Raw genomic sequence first — 25,929 nt, forward strand, 5'->3', positions numbered from 1 at the left:
GCCAAAGAATGCTGGGACTTAATTTGGTGAGGCTGCTAAGAATGGTCTTTCGGAAATCTTTAGGCTTTTCCCCATCATAGTATTACACCTCCCATGATTCCCTGTTTTGAGTCAGCTTTATGTAGGTATGCCCTATGGCAGCCTTCACCAACCCAGCTTCCTCTCAATGCTTTCGACTGTAACTGTTTAGTGGGCAGCTGGATGGCGACTCTGTTGTGAGTTTTGGGCGGAACTGAGACTCAAAGGCTACATCAGTTTCCTAGTGCATTCAACAGTCCTACCCCCCAGACCCAGGAACCGAGGCTTGTTAATCAGCTTGTCTACCCAACATCCTCTTGATCAGGTCTCAGGAGCTGGTTGTGTTCCCTGGAAGAGACTTGGACATGAGCTTGGAGCTGGAGAACCGCAAAGAGGATGCCTACTCCGTGACCCTCCACGTGCCTCACATACCAGGCCTCTCCTTTCGCAAAGCTTGGGTGGTAGGTACCGGTATTCCCTCTGCAAAAGGGGCACTGGAACTGGATTGGGGCTGGCTTCAGGTTTGAAGGCTTCCTAGAGCCTGGTCTGATCACACACCCAAACCCTTTCCCCCACATTTTTGGCAGCAGTGATGAAAAGAATGAAACAAGAAGATGCGGTGCTATGGTGGGCACAGATGCTTAAATCGTTCTCTTCCCAGCCCAGGACCTTAATGGAAATGCACTTAGCTCCCTCCCAAGGGGAGTCCTCAACTTTCACACCAAGCAAGCTGCAAGAGAACTTCAAAATGGAACCCACAGACCACACATTGCCTTGTTGCACATGCGGGGAGAGGAGCAAAGCCAAAAATTGACACACACACAGACCCCGCCTTTGCGCTGCCTTCCCAAAGCCACCTAACCAAGGCGCCAGGTTTTGGGAAGGAGGTGTGAGGCTCTGGCAGGTTCTTAGAGCCCTCCCAACTCCTTCCAAAGCTGACAAAGCACTAACTAGGCTTTGGGAAGGAGGGCGGACCCTTACCCTTGCTTACCCGCTTTGGGAAGGCAGTGCAAGGGCTTGGGGGTTTCAAATGTTGCAGAGAGCCACCCAAAAAGGCATTGAGGGCCACAGACTAAAAGAGCTTAGCCTGCCCCACTGGAGGCAAAGAGTCCTCTGGTGTCCCCCCGCTTGGACTTCACAGGCAGCAGTACTCTGAGCTCTGCTACAAGCAGCACCTGGTGGCTAAGGCTAGCTTTGACTTATCACAAGCCCCTGGAATGACACTATGTTGAGAAATTAACATGATACTGGGCTCAGCATGCTGGGCCATTTTTTCAACAACAACAACAAAAGGGATGCTAACTAGGCCAGGTGTTAGCAACACAAGGCTGCCAGGTGTTGACATCAACCCTGAACTTGCTCCACCCTTTCTCTTCTCGCAGTCCAACACTCTGCTTGTCATGAGCTGCGATGGGCTACTGGATAGCCAGCACCTCAAGGGTCTCTCTTGCAACATCAGCCATCCTGTCTTCAAGAGCAATACTAAGGTGAGCATGTGGTGACACTGGCAGCTGGCACTCCTTCCCTGATCAGCCATGAAACTCCCTGGGCGACCTTGGGCCAGTCACAGTCTCTCAGTCTAACCGACCTAAAAGGGTGGTGGAAAGAGGGTTAACATACGCTCTCTAGATAGCTTTTTCAGTAAAGAATGAAGTTTAGGAACAATGAATTGGCTTAACAAATAATTAAGCAATAACTAGAGAAAATACAATGAGAAGTTTTTTGTTTGCTTAATAAAAAGCGAGAAAAGAAGATATCGTTGGTAGTTTATTGTCAGTTTTAAGAAGTGTAATTAGTTTTCTGTTGTGCCTTGATGGATATATATATGACTTTTTAGAAACTTGAACCTTTCTGGCATGTGTGGGGATGGGGGCTCAGGATAACAAGCAGAAGCACGGTGAGTTCAGGGGGATCCTGCCAGGACAGCAGGAGGAAAGGGGGAGACTTTGAGAGCGGGAGATGCTGGCTGCAGCAGATGCCCCATGTGTGAGTGCTTCAGGGAGATCATTTGCAACAAAGGTAGGGAAGGGGAAAGCTGAGAAGGCACAGGCAGTGGCTTCCGATCAGAAAGGAAGCACATTTTTTATCTTCCTTTCTTCACAATTTTTGCAGTTTTCTCTTTCACGGCTGCATTTTGTCAACAAACTGCCCCTTTAAGACATCCACCAGCATAGGATTGAAAAGAAAAGAAAGCTGTTGATTCTTGCTAGAGTTTTCATTTCAAAATGCCATGAGGATCCTTTGTTCTGCATGAGGGGGACGAAAGGGGATGGGGTCAGCACTCTAGAGGGAGGGAGGGAGCCAGGCAGGCAGGCAGGCAGCAAGTGCCATGAATTGTCTCACTTTTGATCTCCTCCCTCCTCCATTGCAGGCTTTAATTCAGCTCAGGTTTAGCATCCTCAGCAACAGCTCCTGGGGAGATTACTTGGAGATGAAGGCAAATGTCACAAGGTAGGTGTATCCTCCCTTCTACTTTTTAATAGATGTGTAGAAGAAGGGATTTCAGCAGGGCGAGCATGTCATGCAAAATACTTCTGCTGCTTTCTCCTCTGCTACCTAACTGTTAAAGGCGTAGGTGCCCTGTCCACTCACTTTTTTCTCAGAGTAGACCCACTAAAATTAATGCACCTAAGTTATTTATACTTGAATGCAACCCATAGGTGTCTAGATGAATAGTTATTTGCAAGTTTTTGTTACAGAATTTCCTGCCTGAGTATGGGTGCAGAAGTCAGGGCCATTTCTGGGGTGGCAGGTGAAGGGATATTTTGCATTTTCTTGATGTCTGTCTCTGTCTTGTAGCGACAACAACGTGAATGAGACTCTTGACACCGGGGCCAGTCACACCATCCCGGTCCTGTACCCCATCAACATCATTGTCAAGGAGTAAGAGACAAGTAGTTGTTTTCCCTTCTCATCTGACTGCTCAGGCTGAGGGTAGAGCTTGAGAATTGTAACCAGGGCTGGGGGTATGCTGTGATTCTATGTCAGTGGTGGGCAAGCCTAGAATTTGGTACTGGGTGCCAAATCCAGCATCCTGAACATTCCAGCTTTGTGTGTGGGGTGCGTCTGTGTTTCTATATGGGAGGGGGGAAATCCCTCCACATAGAAAACTGTGCTTTGTAGAAGGCTTGGCCTTCTTCCTCCCTGACATCATAAGCTTTTTTATGTGGGGGGATTTGGTGGTGCTGGCCCAGACACTTAAGTATTACATCCTTTGCTGCCTCTGTGAATGCAAGGTCTAAGAGGTAAAGTACACAATACACAAGGAATCTATGAATAGAACTGGCAATTTTAAATGAAGCCACAGGAGACTCCCAAGATTTTTCAGATGACTATGTACGTGTGTTTAGAGGAAAGAGTTATTTTAGCTCTTTTCTCCCACACCATCTTCCCAATCAAAATAATTTCATCTACTCCCTCAGTTTGTTTATTTCTCCATATTTAAGTTCCCCCACCGCTTCCAGGGCTGCTCACACAGCTGTGATTTACGTCACAAAAATATGTACATTAAACTGCATTCTCACCGTGTCTGGCCACTACGACAGCTGAAGATAAAACATCTCTTCTTGGTAACAAGAAGATCAGGCTCCTTTTCTGCCCCCTAGCTAGTAGCTGGACTGAGACTTTTGTGGGGGCAGCAATGTGGGCACAGAGGGGTTGTGGTAACAATGAGAAACACCCGGTGGCACATTGCTGAGTTCGCTGCCACCATTGTAGGGTCACTGGCTGCAGCAATTGTGCTCCTTGGGGTTGGGCTCCCTGCCTCCGTTCTTCACCTCCCTCATCTCTACTTTTTCTCCCATGCAGGTCAGAAACATCCAGCCACTATGTGAACTTCACTTCCCAACGTCAAGAAAATAAGACGGTGACACACTCGTATGAAGTGAGTAAGAGACTACTAACTACACAAAAAAGAGTTCACAAAAGCTCATGCCATAAGACATTTGTGAGTGGGTACACACAATACACTTAAAGGTTGTGGCTTCCCCAAAGAATCCTGGGAACTGTGGTTTACCCCTCACTAAGCTACAGTTCGCAGCACTCTTAACGAACTGCAGTTCACGGGATTCTTTGCACGGAAGCCATGTGCTTTAAATGTACAATGTACAGACAGATGTCGTTTTTGCTGCAAGAGACTAACTTGGCTATCTGGCCCTCACCTGGGCAGCCCTGCTGGGACCTAGAGGGTCTCTGGAACACAGGAGCATGGGATTCTGCCTTTTACTGAATCAGACCACTGGCCCATCTTACTTGATATTGTCTGCACTGACTGGCAACAGCTCTCCAGGGTTTCAGACAGCGTTCAGTCTCAGCACTACACGGAGATGCTGGCGATTAGACCTGCCTGCAAGGAAGATGCTCTACCACTGAGCTACGTATGACGCTTCCCTAAACTGAATCTGCTAATTGAAATAGACGGTGCTGATCTAGAGGGTCTCTTAGTCTGACTTGGATAGAAGGAGCTGCCTTATACTGCATTCACCACTGCTCCCTTCTGTATCCTTATTGCCAGCAATCACCACTCCAGCTCACTGGGCCTGGATAGCTCAATTGATCAGAACAGGTGCTGATAATGCCAAGGTTGCAGGTTTGATCCCTGTATGGGACAGCTGCATATTCCTAAATTGCAGGGGTTTGGATTAGAACAGTGGCTCCCAATTAGCTAAGTACTGGGGGCCCCCTACTTTTGAAATTTTTGATATCTCTATGGTGGTTTTTGTTAATGTGAATGGTGCGAGGGACCCCACCAGTTGGGAACCACTGGCTAGAGGATCCTCAGGCTCCCTTCCAACACTGCAATGCAATGATCCATGATTCCCTGAAGTTTAATTTGTTGAGTCTCCTTGCCTTAGTCACTCTCTCCTTTTTCCCTCTCCCCTTCCCGCAGCTAACAAACCGGCCCTTGGGTGCTTTCGCACCTCCTGCACTGTCAGTGATCGTGAAGGTGCCGACTGCCTTACCTGCCGGGCTGACCTGGGAGGTGGATAACATCCGAACAGTAAGTACAATATAAAACAACAGGGCAAGGGCAGCTAGCGGGTGTAAAAGGTGGAAGCTCAGCACCCCCTAGTGCTAGCTTTTGGGTGGCTAAGCAATGGGTGGGGGTCGCCCACATAATTCACCATTGGGCAAGTGAAGGATGATCAAGCAATGCATTGAAAAGACGGGTCCAGTAACTTTAAACTTCCATATTTTTTCCAATGGTAACAAACACAGATTTTCCTCCAATTCCTAGGTACCCTCTGCAGTGTGCCAACCCATGGAAATGGAGAAAAGCACAAAGGTCCAAGTCAAGTTGACTGAGGTAGATTGTCTCCGCACAAGAGCACTTACGAAGGATTATGTCTCAAAGCCTGCTGCAAGTGTGGCGGGGGGGTGGTGGATTCAGTTCAGTTCACATTTAAAGGAAAACTTGCCTAATTTGCACTTCCGAAACAATAAGCAAACTGAAACACGGCCATTTGCACTTCTCCGAATTTTGCCGTGCAGTTTTCTGACCCAGTGATGTCTACAAAAATGCACACACTGGGGTAAAGTGTATAGGAATGCATATATTTTAGTGACAACTTATAAAAATGCTTTATATTAGGAATCATTGTTTTGCAAGAAATTCTGCATGGAATTGTATATTAGGAGAATAATGTGGTACTGTTCACTTCTAGAGATGTAGCTACTCCTGAAAACTAAGGTTTCTTAAGTGTGGATGGGCACTTTTTAAATCTCTCCTCTGCTTTCTTCCTAGCAATGTGTGACTGGCACTTATCTCACCTACAAGTGTGATCTTGGACAGATCAATTCCTCCATAATCCATATCACTGGCTTGATGTATACCCAAAGCAAAATTGAGGTAAAGGCTTGGAATGGTTCGTAAAGGGTTACTTGCAGCAAATGTCAACTCCTATCCACATTGGGACCTGGGGCATGGGTTTTTAGAGGTGGAAGGTAAGAGAATGGGATCCTTTCCCTGTCTAGTGAGTCCCTCATTCCAGTTTATTCAAAGTACTAATATTGACGCTGGGTTGGGGGCAATACAGTCAACACAGTGATGGTGAAGGAAAGACATAATGAGCCCATTATGAGAATAATAATTATTATTATTTGCACTGCTACAGGGTGCTTTTGAATTTTAAGAATTCTCAAGTTTTTCAAGCTCTTGTAGGGGTGCTTCTGCTCTGAAATGTATTAAGCTACAGTAAGTTTTGCACCAGTGAGCACTGGAGCTGGTTCTCCTTTTTGTCTTCTGCAGTGTGTACCAGCGACTCGGCAATTAAAGGTGCAGGAGCTCTGTCCTCTTTTTACATCTAGCCACTCTAAGCTCAGTATTGGCGTCAGTGATTAGCAGCCACCCTCCAGGGGTTTGGATAGAGGTATTTTCTCAGCCCTGTCTAGAGATGAAGGGTCTTGAACATGGGACTGCCTGCCTGCAGACTATGTGCTCAGTCACTGAGCTCCACCAGCCCCTCTGTACTTTTATTTTCAATTAAATTTAACATCATGCAAACGGCATGACATCCATTCCTTCCAGACAGACATGTTGCATTCCTGCTGTGGTGTTCTTATTATGGATTTATTGTTACCATGGCACACGTGGAAATCTTTTGAGTGGCCTCCTTATACCTCCCAAGTCACTTCCTAAGATAATATGACTTCAATTTAGTTGGTGCAGCAATAAGTGCTTGAAAATATGATTCGTTCTTTGGGATTTTCTGCATGTGAATGATCCTGCCCAGTGTGGTCTAAAACGAATTGTCCGTTTCTCTTACCTTGCAGAAGACATCTCAGTTCAAGTTTTGCACAGCCTTGTGGTTTACCTTTGATACTACAAGATACACAAATTTCTACCCGACTGAATTTGCCCAATTTCAGGTACTGCATGCTGCAGGAATTGCGTCTTTTCCTCCCTTTCTGCAGATTTACCTGTATTGTTTGCAGGATTTCATAGCATTACTTCTACCTTCTCTGTCCAAGTGATTTCCTTACAGAACTGTTTACAAGATTGCTCCCTTACCCTATATTATTTCATAATTAAAAGCCTTTTTGTCCTCTGGAAGTATTATAGGCACTTTCAGACAGGCTGCTTATTCACAAAAATTTGATCAGTAACCCACACTTTCTAGTGTAATTATCTTGTCACTTTTCTAAATTGCACTGGAAAGTGTGAGCAACCAACCCAATGCTGGCTTTACTGTATCACCTCTCTGCAAGCATACCAGGAGGGATGTCTAGAAGCTCCCAAAACATGACTATAAAAAGTAGATTTTTCTTATTGCATATGTTTCTGAGAATATTTAACCCACTTTTAATTTTTTTAATTAATCAAACTGGAGAGGATCCCCATAAATTTGAACAGTCAAATTTGTTAAGTCACCTTAAGTGTATATTCTATCCTTTTTCTTTTAACCAATCCTTAGGTCAATCCAATTTTGAGAACAAAATGCTTTCTAGAGTGTTGAAGCATCTGTTCATCTTGAGCTACCTCTTTCCCTGCCTAAATCTTCTTTAGCTACTGTGTATGATACCCTTTTGAAAAGATTGCAGGTGTGCAATGATCACTAGCTAGCTTCACAGATACAGCTTCATTTCGCCTTTGCTGTATCAGGGCATCTTGCTTTAGTTGCCTTTGTTCTTAACCTTGACTGTGTAATAGCTGGACTTCTATTTTAGAAGCAGCAAACGTTATCTGGTATATTCTGGGCAAGAGAGAGGCCTTTGCTAGAGAAAATACAGGACTGGCCTGGCATGCCAGTCTTGAGTGAAGACCTTTCCCCTGCTGATTTGGCTCCTTCAGAACTAGGCTGTCTCAGACCCATTGCAACCAGTCATGATCTGTGTGGTTTTTTTTCTCTCTCTCTCCCTGCTCCCCAGGTTGCTGAGGTGGAGATGATTCATGTGATGAACTATCTCCCTGTTATAATAGGCAGTGCTGTCGGAGGCTTGTTCTTGCTAATTCTCATCATTGTATCACTTTACAAGGTAAGACTCAATGTACATCGGGAATCCTGGCTTAGTAGGAGTAGCTGAGAGCTCAGCTCATTTTTTAGGCAATTTAGCAGCATCAGTTTTATCAGTAGTTTAAATCTGCTTCTGTTGAGATCCACATGTTCATCTTGAAGTCACAGCAAAGCTGTCTTCTATCATGTCAGACTGCTGGTCCGTTTTTAGCTAAGTGGTGCCTATGTTGGCCGGCAGTGACCCCCCACCACCCCAGGACATTTTATCTGTGCTGCCTGGAGATGGAAGGGTTTGAATCTGGGACATTCTGTATGTAAAGCATGTGCTCTCTCTGAGCAATGGTTGTTTTCTAAATTTGGCTCTATTAAAACTTGGATAGTTGTCCTCAGCATGGGGGTGGGAATCAGATTCTGCATTTATACCATTCTTATACCAAGTTAGATTCCTGTAGGATTTGGTAAGTTACACAGAATTCTAGTGCCATTGTAGTGGAAATGTGGAACACAATTGTATTTTGAGGAGTTAGGTGGCATGTCCCTTTCCCTTTAACATCCCCAGTTTGAGGTCTGCTGGATACTTGTGTTTCACACACCTGTTGGGCGTTTCTTGGGTTCTTCTGTGTTGCAAGTGCCCAGCTGCAGGTAGTGGGAGACTCTCAGCCTCTCTGTATTAATCCCACCTCAGGGTCCTGGGCTAATCATGAGTAATGTCAGGTGCACTTGATTACATCAAGGCAGGCTATAAAAGCCATAGGTGGGAGGGGCCTGGGGAGCTTCTACCCAGATCAAAGGACCTGATGCTGGGAGACCTAAGGTCAGGGTCTTTCTCCTGCTGCTCTACCTGGAGCTCCGGGCAGCTGAAGGGGAGATTGGGTAGCCCCTGTCTGGTATGTTTTATTTTATGCTTTGCATGCCTGCTGTTTATTTGTTAATAAAACTGATTTTGGTTCCCCTTCCACCTTCTCATTCTTTTGTCCTGATATCCTTGGAAAGAACTGCTGTATTTGGCAGCACAGCCATTTTGCTGGTGGTCCTAGAATGTCATGCATGAAGTCCTGGCCATCTCCAGTCATGGGGATAGTGGTCCAGGGAGCGGCTCAGAACATACCAACAACTCTGTGGTCCAGTTTTTAAAAGTGTTATCAATCTATTCAGGTGTTTAAAAAAAAAATTATTGTAATGTTTTGGAAACAGTTTTATTAGGTAGACTAGCACACATTTTCTAACTGATGTATGTGTTATATGTGCCTGCTTTGGTTGTCTTTAGACTTCTTATCACAAGACTTCTTACGGGAAAGGAAGGATAAAAAAATCCATGGATATTTTCACAGTGAGCTTTGGCAGCTCAATTCTAAATAAATAAATAAATCCCGTGGCAGAATAAACTTAACTTTATGCCTTCTGGGGCTTGAGTAAATAAATTGGCATAATACATTTTGATATCATGGTTTGGGCTTTTCTGCTTCCAGAACATAGATTCCATACCTATTCAGCCTGAAGAGACTGTATTGGATCATGGCTGTTGAACAACCACCTCCTTTTTAAAATGATCATCCATGTGGTCCAGCCAAAGTTAAGCCATTTTTATGCTCCATAGATATGAATGGCAGAGAGTGCTTAACTGATCCTTCCAATCTATTACCGTAAACTTAACATGAGCTAGATTGTGCTATTATTGCCACATCTCATTTGTAAGTGTACTAAGTACTTTACAACAACCCTGTGGGGCATACTAGGTCATTTTAAATGCTTGGAATGTGGAACAAGCTTCAATCACATGACCAGGCTAACCTCACATAAGAAAATCCATGCAGGAGAGAGAAACCATAAAAAGCAATTCTAGAGTGAGAGACTAGGCTGATGTCCGCTGTTTCCAGGAACTCTTCTGAATGTAAGACTTTTGTGGGTGAGCTGTGAGTTTGTTTGGATCCTGAGCAAGAACATGGAGGCTGAGGGGGTGTCAGAAGGAAAATGATATTGATTTTTATATATTAGTGACTTTGTACAGTATTAATGTAACATTTTTATATGTAACTGGGTGTTTTTATAATATTTTGTTTAAGTTGTCTGTTTTTGCTTAAATTTTCTGTGTGCTGGTTAGAGATGTTTTAAATATTTAATAATAATAATAAAATAAATATATTTAACTGGGTTAGGGCCTGGACTAAACTGAATCACATCAATGGCAAAAAAACCCCACCCCCATTTAAAAAAAATGTTTGCTCATTCAAGATACCTGATGAGAAGAAACTGGGGGAAATAGAGGGATAAAGGTTGATATTTAGAAAGGTGGTAGATTTTGGGGGGTTCGCCCTCCCAAAGTTGAAGACCACTGGGATGGCCATCACAAAAACTTTACATTGGGTTTTGAAGTTAGGTCTCCCATATCCAGATCAAGCATCTTACTCAAGCTACTGCTAACAGTTTTCCCCTCCCTTTTGTTTATAGTGTGGATTCTTCAAACGTAATTATAAAGAAATGATGGACCTTCAAGAAAATAATAATGCAGTAGATTTAGAAGACAATCCGGGAGGTGATGCAGAGAAAGAAGCCAAATCAAACGGCAGTGAAGGGAGCGACAGTGAAAAAGAAGCCAAAGAAAAAACAGACCTGTTGAATGGAGAAGCTGATACCAAATGAATAGATCATTTTCATCCCCACAAACTGCAGTCAAGATAACTGGTCTAAATGTACAGGGAAGGAAAGAGTGACTTGTCTGTTGCCAACAAGGACTTATACTCACCTTCTTAAAATTTGCATATGTGTTTTTTGTGTGTGTTGGCATCCAAGTCTCAAGAGACAATGGCATTCACCTCTGGGGGGTGAAGTCAAACTGTTTGCAAAAGTCCTGTTTTGGGAAATAGAACTGTGTCTCCTTGGAATGATACTCGTCGTCATCTGTATGCATTGGTGCCGCTGATCACAGGTGTATATGATGAAGTGGCCAGAGAAAAGGAGTTGAAAGCAGGAATTGCATTATTGTACTTCCCTAATGCCCCTTAATGAAAAGGGACAGACACTGGCCTTTTCCAGACTTTTAACAGAGACTCTATGAAGTGGCAACTGTTCAAATCAACTTAGGTTTTCCTCCATTTTTAGAAATAATGTATACCTATGCTTGTTTACTCAGAAGTAAATCCCACTGTGTTTCATGGCTCTTATTCCCAAGTAAGTATACACAGGATTGCAGCCAAAGGTTTTAAGAAGTCCAGAAGTCAGAATTCAGTTTACAAGAAATGATGGATTGTTTATGTGGCACCTAATTCCTTCAACCTCTGTGATACTCTAGGTTTGTCAACAGGTTACTTTTGTACTCACATTAACCAATTTTGACAAATTGTGTTTAAATTAAAACTATTAGTCATTTATCTTCCTCCCTTTTCCTCCTTAAGTTATTCACCACATCTTCCTATATTGCAAGATACAACCCAAAGGGCCTTTTAAAAAACCTTAACAACTTTTATTATGACTGTTAACATAATAGATAGATAATATAAGGATCTTTATAATTTTATAATATGCAGAGAATATGTGTTGAAAATCAGAGAGAGGAACTGAGTGAAGTCTTGTGGGGGCGGGAGGGAGAGTTCTTTTGGGGGAGGGGAGGGGAGGGGGGAAAATTGGGGGGAAATGATGAAGATGATAGGTTGTGATAATTTGTTATGTTGAAATTATTAATAAAAACTAATTTTTTTAAAAAAGAAAACCTTAACAACTTTTAACAATGTAATCGTGTCTGCCACAGTGTAACTATTTTTAGAAGATCTATACAGCAAAAGGCAGTGTGGAAAGATGAAATTCAACTACCGGTAAGTTAGTTAGGCAGCTTTAAAGTAAATGGGCCAGAATACAAAGCTGTCAGAGATATTCTTTTTTTAAAATATTTTTATTAAATATTTTCTTGGTTTACAAAAGTACATGCCTTGTTTCTTTTTTCAGGTTGTACAGTCTTTCTTACAAATCAGTTACATTTGTTGTGAGATATTAGTGTTGAGTACAGCATAATGTTGGGGGAGAGGAGGGGTGGTGAAGCTTACCGGTATATTCTTTTGTATAGTGTACATGTGGGTTTTTGCGTCAGCGTCAACTAGGTAGGTTCTCTTTCTATTCTTTTAGTACATTTCCTTGGTAGTGAGAGGTATTGGGGGCAGGGTGTGGTTGGTTGTCTGTAGTTGGCTGCAGTGGGGTTTGTTTGAATTTGTGAGGGAATGAGGGTTTGTTGGGTCAGGTAAGCCAGATTGATTCATATGATGTTGGTGGATTCTTCTTCTTGTCTTGTTGGGCTGTGTATGTGAAAAATTGGAGACATACTGGGGTGAGGGCGTCCTCTTCTATTTGTCCTCGTGTCAGTTTCAGTTTCTTGATTAGCTTTTATATTAAGGCCGTTTCCCATACAATTTGATACCATTGGACCATGTTTACTCCTGACAGGTCTCTTCAGTGTCTGGCTTTGAGGCTTCTGGTTGCTGAGAGTAGGTGGGTTATAAGCTCTGTATAATGTGAGTGGCCGTTATGATCTAGGAAGATGTTCAGTAGGGCCAGTTCTGGGGTGAGTTCTTATACCTGTTTAGTTATTTTGCATATCTCTTGTAGGACTACTGTCCAGAAGGGTTGGATTTTAGGGCATTCCCACCACATGTGGAGGTATGTGCCTGTGGAGGTGCAACCTTTCCAACCTCTTGGTGAGGTTCCTCAGCACCAGTTTCCGTGGTGTTAAGTACCACCTGTAGGTGGGTTTCAGTGTCAAGGGGGTTTGTGATATTCTGGAGCAGTATTTTGTATACTGTGGATACCCTCCCTTTGCCGTGTCCCTCTGCTGTCAGGAGATTTTCGAAGGTAGTCAAGGGCTGATTTTACTGCTGGATTGTGTAGTATTTGTGTGTTCCCTAGTATTTCTTGTGTTGGTATGGGTTTGTTGTTTTTGAATAAGTCTTTTAGACAGTGTAGGCCTTTGGCTTGCCAGGTTTTTATCTGGAGGTTTTGTGCTGCGTGTTGGAATAGTGGGATATAGGCCAGGGGGGTTAGTGGGGTTGGGGATGGGGATAGTATGTCTACTTTTCCCTTCCATGCCTTAAGCATGGATTGTGTGAACCTGTTCAGTGTTGTGGGGATTTTCTTTAGTTTGTTTTGGAGAAATGGGTATGCTGTTGTGGGGATGTTTTCAATGGTGTCTCTCTCCAAGTGGACCCATTGTTTCGTCTCGTCTTCTAGAATATATGTGGATTATGTGGCATACTTGGTTGGCGATGTAATATGATTCTATGTTGGGGATTCCCCATCCTCCTTCTGAGGAGGGGAGGTGCAGGTATTTGGGGCTTATTCTTGACTTTTTGTGTGAGAAAATAAAGAAGTGTAGTCTTTTCTGCCACTTCGGCAGTCCCAGGGAGCAGCCTTCAATGGTTCAGGCCTCCTGCATGGATGCCATTACAGTTATCCAAAGATGATGATGATGATAATAATAATAATAATAATAATAATAATAATAATAATAATAATAATAATTAATAATAATAATAGCATACTAAAAAAATAAACAACAAACAACAACTTTCCAGAAGGGGATGTCCTGTGCTGCGTTTGTTTTTCCCTGGGGTGGTCTCCGGCACATGGTCCCACCCCGGCTCCCAAACTGCTCTTTTCACACTAGTTGCCGGGGAGGTAGGCTCAGGGTCAGACCTGGGCTAGGCCGCATGATTTCTCATGGCCTCCCTGGCCCTCCCAGTACCCTCCTGTCTCTCTCCCTTGGTGGCGGTGGCAGTGGCAAGCTGGTGCTTGGCTGGGTGGGGTCCTTTTTGCTTTCTGTTCGGCTCCGGAGACCTCCAGGCCTAGGAACTTCGCTGGGCTGTCGATGGGGTGCTCTGTTTGTTTCTGCTTGTTACGTTGGGCACCCCTAGTTCCCCCCTCCGATCGTGACGGTGGCGGCGGCATGGGGACCAGTCAGGCAGCACAGTTGGTGCTGACAGTTCTCAGGAGCACCATGCAGCCGTGGCTCTTGCCATCTTGTCTTGCTGGAAGTCAGAGATCTTTTTAATGACATTAAAAGGGAATTAATTCTTGGAGTACCCCCTGTGCACATTTTCTCTTGGAAGGGCTAAGCCCCATACCATATCCCAAACTGCTAATGAAACTCCCATCAGCTTCAAATGGTTTGCTATGTGGCTGTTTGAGAAACACAAATTCAAACCACACTTAGGTATGCAGAATAACTCCTTCTGTTCTCTGGATCAAGGCCAGCAAGTTTTGATCAGCTCAGCTGTCTAGATTTGGCAATTGTAAGTGTAAATGCATTCTGCTTCCAAAGAATAGACAAAGATCAGAGTATCCAAAATGCATAGGTTATGTAAAATCAATTGTCTTGAAATGGATTTGAAAAAATGTTTAGCTTGATTATTAGCCCTGGCGTCAAAGTTAAAAGAATTCAGGGTACTTGAGTGGGAATTAAAAAGAGCATTTATTAGTTCATAAGAGGGAGACATGGATAATAGCAGAAATCAAAACATTACAAAAATAACTTCAGTTAGGAAGGGTAAAGGGTCTGGAGCATGCAATAAGAGTTTAAAAAGCTGTTCTAGTTAAATACTGGAGTCTTACATGTTCCCAGATTTGCCTGGGCTCCTAAATAATACCAGTGAAAATAAAACAACAAAGTTAATCGGGGATTTTTGTTGCTCACACAGTACCTTTTTAAGCCAATGATTTCAAAGCTTCCAGACTGAGGTGAGGTGTCCTTCCTACCAAACTGATTCAAGGAGTGTAGCAAGAATTGCTTACAGCAGTAAGGAAAGGCACAGTCACCCACCTCTTTATGAAAAGGCACCTGCCTCGGGTAGCTTTATGGGTTTTTAACATTACATAGTTCACTTTGAGAAGTGTGGCACACCATGTACAGATGTAGGGTAAGATTTAAAAGCTGATTGAATAAAATCACCCGATTTGGAATTAATTTGACCAGCAAATGGCACAAGACTTGGGAAAACACAGGGAGCTGGATCATCATACAGCTTGACCATGAGGCAGCCATGTGGAGATATCTAGTACAGGCATGCAGGTACTGAGGGTGAGGAACATTTTTCAAGTGGAGAGCAGCCCAAGCAGAATCTCCCACACAACACAAACACGGCCATATTTGCTGCAGGTGAACAAGACCACTTTGCACCAATGGATAGTCCTGCCATTTCTGTCCACTACATATTGATGGCTTGCTGGTTGGGCTATGGAATGAGTTCCCCAAGCATCCCACTCCCATTCTTTTGTCCGCTGCATCCCAACCAATCACTTTAATACCACAATCTCCTCATTTTCATCCTGGCAACTCTGCCTTCCAATCTCCTCGCCTTCCCCCTCCAAGCTATCCTCCCCTTCTCCCAGCCAGCTTTGCCTCTCGCTACCATCCTCACTGCCGTGCCACTCCTGTCCCTCGCTGCTGTGCTTCTGCCTGAAGTTCTCACCTACGGCATTCTCCCACTCCTCCCTTAGGCTCTCCTCTCTGTCATCCTGCCAATCTGGCTCCACAATCTCATCCAGACACTTCCCCCTCAGTCTTTGATCCTCATGGTCTTGGAAATCCTCCTCCTCGCTTTCGTCATCCTGACATTCCAGCCTCATGCTCTCGTCCCCATCATCCTGCAACCCCACCGCCACCCTCTCGTCGGCCTCGTCGTCGGGGTCGTCCTGGCATTCTAGCCTCATGCTTTCAGTGCAGTCGTCCTGCGACCCCGGCTCCACACACACGTCCTCGTCATCCTGCCACTCTGTCCTCTCTGTTTCGTCATCCACACCATCCTTCCACTCCTGCCTCATGCTCTCTCTGCCGTCTTCCTGCAACCGCTGCACCACGCTCTCGTCTGCGTCGTCCTGCCACTCCACCCGCATGGTCTCATCCCCGTCGTCCTCCCATTCCCGCCTCATGCTCTCGTCCCCTTCGCTCTGCCACTCCTGCTCCATAATCCCTATCCCGTTGCCTTGCCACAGGCTGTCCACTCCTCCTTCCACCCCCTGGTCCCCAACACCTTCCATCCCAGCAGCATCCCAGCCCTCCACCAAAGCCAACGTCTCTCCTCTCCTCACGTGGGCTCGCCGGTGCTGGGAGAGTGCCGACTTCTGTCCAAAGCCTCTCCCGCAGTATGGGCAGCGGAAGGGCTTTTCGCCAGTGTGGGTGGCTTGGTGCTGAAGGAGAGCGGAGCTGCGCACAAAGCCTTTCCCGCAATTGGCGCACGAGTAGGGCTTTTGACCAGCATGGATACGCTGGTGTATGTGATAAGTGGAGCTGACGCTGAAGCTCTTCCCACACTGGCTGCAGCAGTAGGGCCGTTCACCCGTGTGCGTGCGCTGGTGCTGCAGCAGTGCTGAGCTTACGCCGAAACCTTTCCCGCACTCATCGCATTTGAAGGGTTTCTGGCCTCGGTGCACACGCTGGTGCTGCTGCAGGTTGGAGCTCTGGTTGAACCCTTTCCCACAGTCTGGGCAGCGAAAGGGCCGTTCGCTCATGTGGATCCTTTGGTGTCGGATAAGGTGGGAGCTCTCGGCGAAGTGCTTCCCGCATTCTGGGCACCCAAAGGGCCGCTCGCCGGTGTGGGCACGGAGGTGGCGGACCAAGTCAGCGCGGAGACGAAACGTCTTGGTGCATTCCCCGCAGGAAAACGGCCGTTCCCCCGAGTGGAAGCGCTTGTGCTGGGTGACCTTGGAGCTCTGCGAGAAGCACTTCCCGCAGATGGAGCAGACGTAGGGCTTCTCGCCCGTGTGGATCCGCTTGTGCTGGATGAGATCGGAGCTGTGGCTGAAGCTCCGCCCACACTCGGGACAGGTGAAGGGCCGCTCGCCCGTATGAGTCCGCTGGTGGATGATAAGGTTGGAGCTCTGGGAGAAGCCCTTGCCACAGTGAGTACAGCGGTATGGCTTCTCCCCTGTGTGAGAACGCATGTGCTGGACCAGGTGGGAGTCTTGGCGGTAGCTCTTGTCACAGTGGGGGCATTTGTAGGGTTTCTCTCCTGTATGTACACGACGATGCCGGACTAGGTGGGAGCTGTTACTGAAGCTCTTCCCACAGTCAGGGCAGATGGTGGCTTTGGGCACCTTGTCGTTGTCAGAAAAAATGTCCGTAGATTCTTGTTCCACAGATATGACAGATTCACCATTACTGGCCACATGCTGGGTAGTTTCCATTAGATGGCCTTGTGCTGTGATTCTTTTTTCCTGGAAGATTTCTTGCTGGCTCTTTGCCTTGTCATGAATCCATTTGTCTTCTTTCTGTATGCTCTGTTGTTCTGCTTCCTCTTCCTTATTTTCATTTATTATCTCAATGTCTTCTGTCGGAATAATCATACCAAAGATTTTTACCTCACTGTTGGCAGCTGAACTCTTAACTTCATTTTGTACACTGCTTTGAACCTTGGGAAAGCACACTATACATTTTAAAATAAATAACAATGACAAACGAAACCGCCACCGCTCCTGGGTCCCCCTGCTAGCAGCATCCACTGAAGGGAGTCAAGAGTTCCTTCCTCCAGTGGGCACTGCTAGCAGAGGGACTCAGGAGTGGTGGTGGTTTCACCAAGAATATATTGCTGAGTGAAACGGCCATCCCACTCTGCCCTCATATGACGCAAAGGGAGAAACAAGCTGTATCGGCTCCTCCCTCTGCATCTTTAAACTGCTTGACTGAGGAATGTGCAGTTGCCCTTGCCTCAGTCAAGCAGTTAAAGGAGCCCCCAGCCCGGTACTGGCTCCTGCAAGCTGTGGTGGGGTGGGGACTCTGTGAAACTGCTCAGCTGAGGGGAGCATGGTTGCCGTTCCCCACAGCGAGCAGTTAAAGGAGCCCTGGTGCTCTGCCTGCTTGCACCGGGGCTGAGCGGTACAAACAAGCTGCATTGTCCCAGCCTGTGAGCCTGGGTGAAACTGCCTCAGCTCTCAGAGGTGAGAGCTGGGGCAGTTTCACCCAGTGTCTCACAAGCAGAGGCCAATGCATCTTGTTTTTTCAACTTCGCAGTATGTCACCAAACCACGCTGTTTGGCTGCCGATGCACTGCAGTGTTGAAAAGCTGATAATGCCCAGCCCTAACACAAAGGAAATTGATACAAATCCCCTCCTGCTTTTAAACTGCCACAAAGCTTGCAAAAAAAAAAAAGTCAATCATGGAGGCTATTTTGGAAATCAAAGAAACTTATTTACTCACAATTCTCTCATCACAAGGAAATGACAGAATTGTAGGTAAAATTAGAGCATTGAAAGAGAACGTAATAGATTTTCTTATTATATAGAAATATATGAATTTTTGTTAAAACCTTGATGTATTTCTGTAGTATGTGGGATGAATTAGCTCAACTTTCAAAGGTGATCACATAAAAGCTATGGGGAGTTTGCTGCATAGGGTTTTACTTTCTGCAGCTATTCAACATTTTTTGAAGCTAATCACAGTTTACCATGTCTTGACTGAACACCTGCCTCCTGTTAGTCTTGTGCTCCATCAGCACCAGTCCCACCCTTGTGGGTGATTAGACTAAAGCAGATTGCAAAACTAATTTCATTGCCTGCATAGTTTTAACAAAAATGTTAAAATAGATCCATATAACTGACAAGTAGCAACTGAAAACTCTCCCACAAATTGAGAGAGAAGATTGATGGCATATCTTTGAAACCTCAGCAAAATGATAAGGGATGAAAATGACTCTTGCGTAATTTTGGTAGTGGATCAAGAAAACAGTAACAGGAAAGCAGGGTTCTAAATAAGGAGGTAAGACATCTCATTACAATCATCCAAATCAAGTTTAATTTCAAGGTTCCTTCTGGTAAACCTGGAAATCTCTATTTTTTTTCTTTTCCGTTTATATGTTTAAAGAAAGCTGTTAAGAGGTGATGGCTTGTCTAAAAACATCCCTATAACTTTGTGGAAAGGGGAGGGGAGATTTCCTAATTCATTAAGTCATTACGCTGCAGATCTTCCATTCATTCCTCACCTCTTAGTGTCTCTTCTTCACTGGAGTCCTGGAGATCCAGGATACATGTTTCTTTTTCACGTTCCATAAGGGAAGTCACAGCAGCGTTAGTACTGGGGAATTCTGATTGCGGGGAAAGAAATAAATTTGTATAGGGTGAGAGCATGCAAAGATGTCTACACCATTAAGACATGCAATGCTCACATGTGTAACCATGCCCCAGTTCCCTATTGAGGCTCATAAAAGAGCAACCCCTGTACACATATTTTAGATCATCCTATAACACAAATTCCCTAGCATATTACAGAACAGACATTCCCCACAAGTCCATATCAGTAGAGACATCTATGCCCTTCTTTCTATGGAGCCTACTAGAACAGTCGTAAGTTCCCCATATGACAGTTATTTAAAAAGGAAAAGGAAAACCAAACCCGCCCAACACCTCTCACATCAGAAATATTCCTCTAAAATTTAAGGATATTTTGCACAATTAAAGGAAAGCTGCCAAAGCTGAGTTGGAAGCGGGGGGGGGGTCGTTTCTCCTTAACTTTCCCCAGCCCAGTTCTTGCATTCCTGTCACCATGAGAGTTTCCTGACTCCATTGCTGTTTTCACTCCCACCCCTTCCCCAGCCCCTTTCCCTTCATCATCTGCTCGTACGATCCAGCGAGATGCTGCAATTGCAGCCACATCGAACCTTGTTCTTTGGCGTTGTCTCCCTTATGGGTCCCCTGCAGGCTTTGTTTTCATTAGTGGGCATGGGGATGCTGCTAGATGTCTAGCTATGGAGATCCGCTTGCAACAGGAAGGTCCCTTCATGATTAAGCCCCCTCAACAACGGTACTTCCTTCTGAGTCCTTTCTAGGCGTCGGAGACAGTAGAAGCTCTACGGTTTTAACTCAGTCACTTCCCGAAGTTAGAGCTGTCATACGACCCTCGTTTAAGCAAACGGCTAGAGTACGTGGCAGCCCAATCGGATTATAATACATGCCCTTTATACGAGACCAAAGTTTAGGAACTGATTTCTGCTTTTGAGATTTTGAGTAAATCCCGTTGCTTCCCACATACGCTAAGCAACTGCTTGCTTTTGCATAGTCAATCCAGATTCCCCTTCTGAACTCCACTTTCCTGGCATGACAGCTGCAACGTGTGCAGAGGAGGGAAAGCAAGAGGATCAAGGGTCTGGAAACTAAGCCTTATGAGGAGCGCTTGAAGGGGTTAGGTGTGTTTAGCCTGGAAAAGAGGCGGCTGGAAGGAGATAGTCATCTTCAGATATCTTAAGGACTGTCACGTGAAGGAGGAGCATGCTTGTTTTCTCCTGCACTGGAGGGTAGGACTCGAACCAATGGTTTCAAGTTGCAAGAAAGGAGATTCCGACTAAACATTCGGAAAACTTTCTGACCGTAAGAGCTGTTCAGCAGTGGAACAGACTCCCAGGAGAAGTGGTGGACTTTCCTTCCTTGGAGGTTGTTAAGGAGAGGTTGGATGGTCATGGATCTGTCATAGATGCTTTAGCTGAGATTCCTGCATTGCAGGGGGTTGGACTGGATGACCCCCGGGACCCCTTCCAACTCTAACATTCCATGATTTTATGATTCTAAGACGATTCGTGTAAAAAGTGTTAAAACTGTAAGAGGGGAAACTGACCTGAACACTTAGGGTAGAAGATGGAAGTGCATGCCAATCCCCATACTTACGTTCCCGAGTCCCGCTACTACTGTTATACATCACTACACATCCAACAAATGTTAACTCTCTGTCCATCTATTCTCCCCCAAATCTGGTACAATATCTCATTTACAGAAGCTAAGGTTTTAAAAGATGCCAATAGCAATGCAATTCCAAGCGCAAAAACGGGTGGGGGTGTGGGGTGGGGGTGGAGTGGTGTTCTGGGACCAACAAAAGGTTTATGACAATCCTTGTGAGATATAACAAGTGCCCTAAACTGTTCCTGTAAAATCTGCTCTGCATATCCTGGCATATGCCACATCCAATTCTAAGTCAGCGTGGAATTTGTTCTACATGCTGAACACGCTGTGTCCTCTGTCAATGTCATGTGTCCCATGAAAACTGTCTCTGCACCCCACGGGAAACTGAGCCATATTCTTCCTTGCATAATGAAGCTAAACTGTTACGAGCGTTGAGATGTACATAGGAAGTTGCCTTCCACCCTTGCTCCATCCAGCTCAGCATCGTCAACACTGGCTGGCAGCATCTCTCCAGGTTTTCAGACATCTCTTCCAATTCTACCTGGAGGTGCCAAGGACTGAACGTGTGACTTGAATAATAAGATAATGACAACAATAATAAAATTATTGTCGCCACCACTAAAGGCGACTGAAAGTTCCCTTCCATTTCCAGGAATGTTTTTACTTTGCAGGCCATTGAACTATTTTTTCCCCCTCCTCCCTCCAAAAACTCATTTCCTTTGGTGTCGTGTCTTTGAGACCATCAGCTGAGGGCCAGGGACTGTTGAGAGAGACCCCAGCACGGCTCTGCAAAAATCATAACTGGAATTTGGAAGCTCCAGCCTTTGGGGGATTAAGTGTGGGATTAAAATGCATTATATAGCTCTCTATATATTGATATCTAATGCATTTTAATCCCACATATATGTATGAACTTCTATCGGTTTTGGTAAAGCCGGAGAATACTTTGGTTGCTAGAGAACAATCCTCACCCCACCCCCGCGCGCGCACACAGTGCGCCTTTCCACCTCGCCCACTTTAATGTTTGAGAAGAAAAAGTGGAGCGGGGAAGAACGAGAAACGGGGGGGGGGGGAGCAGCAGCATCTCGCCTCACACCCACCCCGCCCCCTCAACGGCTGCAGCGGGCGCTCCGCCCGCCCGGATTAACTCCGCCCCCTATTCAGGCAGTTTGGTTGATTTTCCCGCCTTAAAGCAAACTGTCAGTGCGGGTGTCGCGCGCTGCCTGCTCGAGGCGGTTGACCGTACTGTTTTAAACGACCAGTTATTATTACCTCATTCTTAACGGAGGGTACTTTCTCTCGCTTCTTGTGAGCGTCTCGCTTCTTGACACTTGATCTGGGTTGACGGTTGAACGTATATGTTCCACGTTTAACGGGCTCACGCAGTGGCGTAGCGTGGGGGGTGCAGGGGGGGCCGGCCGCACCGGGCGCAACATCTGGGGGTTAGGGTTAGGGGGCTCAAATCCACGGGTTAGGGGGCGCAAATTACTTGCCTTGCCCCGGGTGCTGACAACCCACGCTACGCCACTGGCTCACGTCCCCAGTTGTACTCCAAAGTAGCTAATCTGGAGCAACTGTCACCCTCCCGCCTCCCGTGCTTCATTTTTAAACACAGAAATGGCTCAGAAATCCCAGTTCTGCGTGAATAGGTTGTTCTGGTGAATCATCGTCATCGTCCATGGAAAAAAAGTCACAGCAATAAACCTGTCAAGTCTTTTAAGGTGGCCACAAAACTCGTATTTGCTGGAACATAGATATTTTCCTCTGGAATGAGGAAGAAATGCGCTGGGCTCAGATTCACTCTCGTTAAAGGTACTGTATGTTTCGCTGCTGCCTGAGCCCTTCTCAAAACAGATTTTGGGGCTCAACCCCTTCTCAAATAAAGCCCTGTCTGGTTCAATGCACACAAAAAAAGGGTGCTAGTGGAAATCCACTCACTGTGTTAACACCCTGAATGTAGTTATATCTTAACCTCTGTTTAGCTGGAAGTGAATCTCACTTTTTACAATTATGTGGCTTATTCCATGTAGCCTACACATCTTAAAAGGATTTTGTGGGTGTAGTCTGCATACCATCTCCCAAAGTATCTTAGGATGTGCGACCAAGATCTGATGCGCTTTGCATGTTTAACTATCTCCTTTATTAAGATTCAATACTGAAGATGAGAACATGCTCGCAGCACTCTTCATACCAAAATATCCACAATGGAGTAGAAATAATTTAATTTGCTACTCATCAATGTATACCATGCAAGCCATACCAATAACAAGTCAGTGATTCAAAAACCCAACCAGATCCCTCCCAAGGAAGATCATCTTCACCATCTTCCACATCATCGGAACCAAATGAGGTTGTGCAAGTGCTGGACCAATGTCTGGAGACTAATGGGCTGGTGGATGAGGCCCAGTCAACTGAAGCTGAATCCTGATGAGGCGGACAGAGGTGTTGGTGAGTGGTTCCCATGTTCGGGTATTGGGGAGACTGTATGTTCTAGATGGTGTTGCACTTCAGTCTCCAGCTGAAGGAGCAGATCCATAGCTTGTTTGGGAGTCCTCCTGAATCCAATAGTGTCACTAGAGGCCCAAGTGACTTCAGTGGTCAGCAAGGCTTGTTTCCAGCTACTGTACTGTGATAGCTTTGCCGCAACACTCCAAATTCTAGTACACTTGCAAACAGATTACTGTAATCCACATGGGACTGTGCTTTTGAGTCAGTTTAGAAGTTGCAGCTGGTGCAGAACACAGCCAACTGATTTGTGATCAGTGTATCCGGCTGGAATCATATAAAACTGATTTTACACAAAATGCACTACCAACATGCTTACTAGGTCAGATTCAAGGTTTGAATGCAAACATATAAAGCCCTGAGTGACTTAGGTCCCAAAGAGGTGTAAGAGCACCTCTTCCTATATCCACTGGTCTGGGCTTTGAGATCTGCTGGGGAGATGCTGCTTGCGGTCTCTCCCATTGACAGGTAAGCCAACCGTCATCTGGTGACAGGGCCTTTCCAGTGGTGGCACCCTGCAAAATGCCCTCCCTGAGGGTAGGGACAATGAGCTTGTGGCCCTCCAGATGTCATTAGACTCTAACTCCCATCAGCCCCAGCTAGCTTGGTAGATAGTTGGGGATGGCATGAGTGGAGTCCAGCAACATCTGGAGAGTCACAGATTCTTATCCCTGCCTTAGAGATTGTGTTGTCACTTTCATTCCTAAGTTTCCAATGCCATCTTGAGACACATAGATCTGTTTTCACTCAGGCCTTTGGGAAATAATGGTGGGTTTTAGGTCAGAGGCAAGGATGCTGCTTTCTGCTATAGTGGTGATGGTTTGAATATTATTTTAAAGTAGCAATTAATGTTTAAAAATAGTTTTATTGAATGTAGTTTGGGAATTGCTGATATCTTAACTGATGAAGGATAATTTACAAATTAGTCAAATAAACAAATAAAACACTGCATTGCCCAGAGAAGAAGCCCTTCCTGATTATAGTGCAGGGTTGTAGAAGGTAAGCAGATATTAGCCTTCAAGCAGCCGGATGATAGAGATGAGAGCAGTTGGTGCTCCCTTGTCATATCCAGCAATGGACAGCACCAGTTTCTTGTATTCTGCTAGACTCTCACTTGGTGAAACATCTCTTCTTTCTCTGTATCATTAGAATACTAATTTTTTGATAGTATACTTTATGAGGGTTCAGAAATTGGGTTTAATTAAAAGTGTTTACAAAGACAAAACTAGATCACCAAATAAATTATTCAGCTCACTGGTAGCTAGGCAACAATATTTGTTCCTGAGCAAACTTGCATCGCCTAATCACTGTCTAAACCAGATCTTTACCAAGTACAGTGGTACTTCGGGTTAAGAACTTAATTTGTTCTGGAGGTCCATTCTTAACCTGAAACTGTTCTTAACCTGAGGTACCACTTTAGCTAATGGGGCCCCCCACTGCTGCTGTGCCACCGCCGCCTGATTTCTGTTCTCATCCTGAAGCAAAGTTCTTAACACAAGGTACTATTTCTGGGTTAGTGGAGTCTGTAACCTGAAGCGTCTGTAACCTGAGGTACCACTGTATGTATGTTTAAAATCAGTCTCAGTGGGGACAGTTTTGTCCATGTGCAAATATAGCTTGTCAGCAAGGAAAACTATGTAGTTGCTACGTTATGGATGTGTGACAGGGGGCCTCCCAAAGATTTTGAGGTGAGATACAACGTCTTCCTTGACACTGCCCAGACTGAAATAGCCCACAAGGCAGAATTAACTAAACCACTCTATCACTGTTGGTGGGCAGGATGTCCTGTTTTGACTGATGGCGTTGATGCTAATGATCACTTATTTATTTATTTTTTGTCTTTGGAGTCTCTTGTTCAAAAATTTTGAAACAAGTCAGAAGTCTTATGTGGCACTGTTTCCATCTTTCTTCTGCTAGTATAACGGCTTATCTATGGTTTGTCAAGTGCAGATGCCACCTTTTAATTTCATCCAGTCCCTGGGCTTTACCAGTAGGCTCTTTACTGCTACCCACCACCATCTCCCCGATGGGTCAGCAAGGAAAGTAGTCACTTGGGCACTGTTAACAGCCGGTGCTCCAAGCATAATCTAACAGCAGTGCACAACACCCTCTCCTTTACAAAGAGAAAGGTGGCGTGAAGAACGGCTAGTTATGCTGCTAGTATCTTGCAAAGGTAGTTTAAAAGCCTTGTCCCACCTACCTTTCTTGTTCCACTGGAAGAATCCCTGCAAGAAGAAAGCATTTATAGTATTTTCAGTTATAGTATTATTCATGTTAGTAAGTAGATCTCAACCTACGTAGCCAGGAGTTTCAGGAGATGGCAACACCCAAACACTAACTTTTTGAGTGTTTCAATATACTTATTCATTTATTGTATTCATTGCACAATTAATGATTGTGTATGTCCCCTGAATTTTTTCCCCTGTGGGTCATTGGCCCTGGATAGAAAAAAGATTTCCCACCCCTGGCTTATTAAATGCTAGAACCTGCATTTGAGACAACATGGAACATTCTTTCAGGTTTGTTGATCATTATCTGGGAAGCTTACATAGATGAACATTTAAGAATATAATAAGAAACAATGGTAACAAGTATGGGGTTCACAGCTTCCTTAAAATCACAACCATGCCCTCAATCCAAGATGCATTAGCAAGTCAAGACCCTCTACTATTGCCCTGTATAGATGAGACACAAATTCTATAAAACACATTTTGTGGAAATTCAGGTCCAACAACTTGAGCTTTTTGAAACAGAAGTTTTTGAAACCCAACATCAATGAAGTCAGCTTGAATGACACATGAACATAATTTCCTG

At 45.0% G+C, this 25,929-nt stretch overlaps 3 protein-coding genes across 7 annotated transcripts in view; 2 read left to right on the plus strand and 1 right to left on the minus strand.

Moving 5' to 3' along the window:
* Positions 1–10,776, plus strand: part of ITGAL (integrin subunit alpha L) — a 42,853-nt gene extending 32,077 nt beyond the window's left edge. The window contains exons 20-30 of one of the 2 annotated variants that reach the window (XM_053363459.1): positions 344–479; positions 1,401–1,505; positions 2,390–2,469; positions 2,818–2,901; positions 3,826–3,901; positions 4,907–5,017; positions 5,255–5,323; positions 5,762–5,866; positions 6,790–6,885; positions 7,885–7,992; positions 10,419–10,775. In XM_053363459.1, the coding sequence (XP_053219434.1) occupies positions 344–479; positions 1,401–1,505; positions 2,390–2,469; positions 2,818–2,901; positions 3,826–3,901; positions 4,907–5,017; positions 5,255–5,323; positions 5,762–5,866; positions 6,790–6,885; positions 7,885–7,992; positions 10,419–10,610 (1,162 nt within the window). In that variant the 3' untranslated portion in view covers positions 10,611–10,775. Of the gene's footprint in view, positions 1–343; positions 480–1,400; positions 1,506–2,389; positions 2,470–2,817; positions 2,902–3,825; positions 3,902–4,906; positions 5,018–5,254; positions 5,324–5,761; positions 5,867–6,789; positions 6,886–7,884; positions 7,993–10,418 lie in introns of both variants that reach the window. The other variant, XM_053363460.1, reaches the window with a different exon arrangement.
* Positions 10,777–14,402: 3,626 nt separating this feature from the next.
* LOC128400863 (zinc finger protein ZFP2-like) lies at positions 14,403–25,491 on the minus strand. 4 transcript variants are annotated; one of them, XM_053363507.1, is made up of 3 exons: positions 25,316–25,491; positions 18,924–19,025; positions 14,403–17,272 (listed from the first exon to the last, which is right to left on the minus strand). In XM_053363507.1, exons 1-3 carry the CDS (start codon positions 25,386–25,388, stop codon positions 15,243–15,245), a joined length of 2,205 nt encoding a protein of 734 aa, XP_053219482.1. In that variant the 5' UTR covers positions 25,389–25,491; the 3' UTR covers positions 14,403–15,242. The 4 variants fall into 4 exon arrangements, with proteins under 4 accessions (XP_053219482.1, XP_053219480.1, XP_053219483.1 ...); XM_053363505.1 differs by having other exon boundaries at positions 14,403–17,275; XM_053363508.1 differs by lacking the exon at positions 25,316–25,491 and adding an exon at positions 19,599–19,922 and having other exon boundaries at positions 14,403–17,275.
* Positions 22,589–25,929, plus strand: part of PRR14 (proline rich 14) — a 43,309-nt gene continuing 39,968 nt past the window's right edge. Inside the window, exon 1 of the mRNA XM_053363517.1 lies at positions 22,589–23,058. The gene's annotated coding sequence lies outside the window, so the exon portion shown is untranslated. The remainder of the gene's footprint in view (positions 23,059–25,929) is intronic.

The sequence above is a fragment of the Podarcis raffonei genome, chromosome 13 (assembly GCF_027172205.1).
Source record: "Podarcis raffonei isolate rPodRaf1 chromosome 13, rPodRaf1.pri, whole genome shotgun sequence".
NCBI classification, from domain to species: Eukaryota; Metazoa; Chordata; class Lepidosauria; order Squamata; family Lacertidae; genus Podarcis; species Podarcis raffonei.

Coding starts and splice junctions, on each gene's coding strand:
- LOC128400863 (XM_053363505.1), bottom strand. CDS start 25,388: ATGAATAATACTATAACTGAAAATACTATAAATGCTTTCTTCTTGCAG. Junction 19,026..25,315: donor CTTCCAGTGGAACAAGAAAG/GTAGGTGGGACA, acceptor CCCCGCAATCAG/AATTCCCCAGTACTAACGCT. Junction 17,276..18,923: donor TGAAGAAGAGACACTAAGAG/GTGAGGAATGAA, acceptor TTATTCCGACAG/AAGACATTGAGATAATAAAT.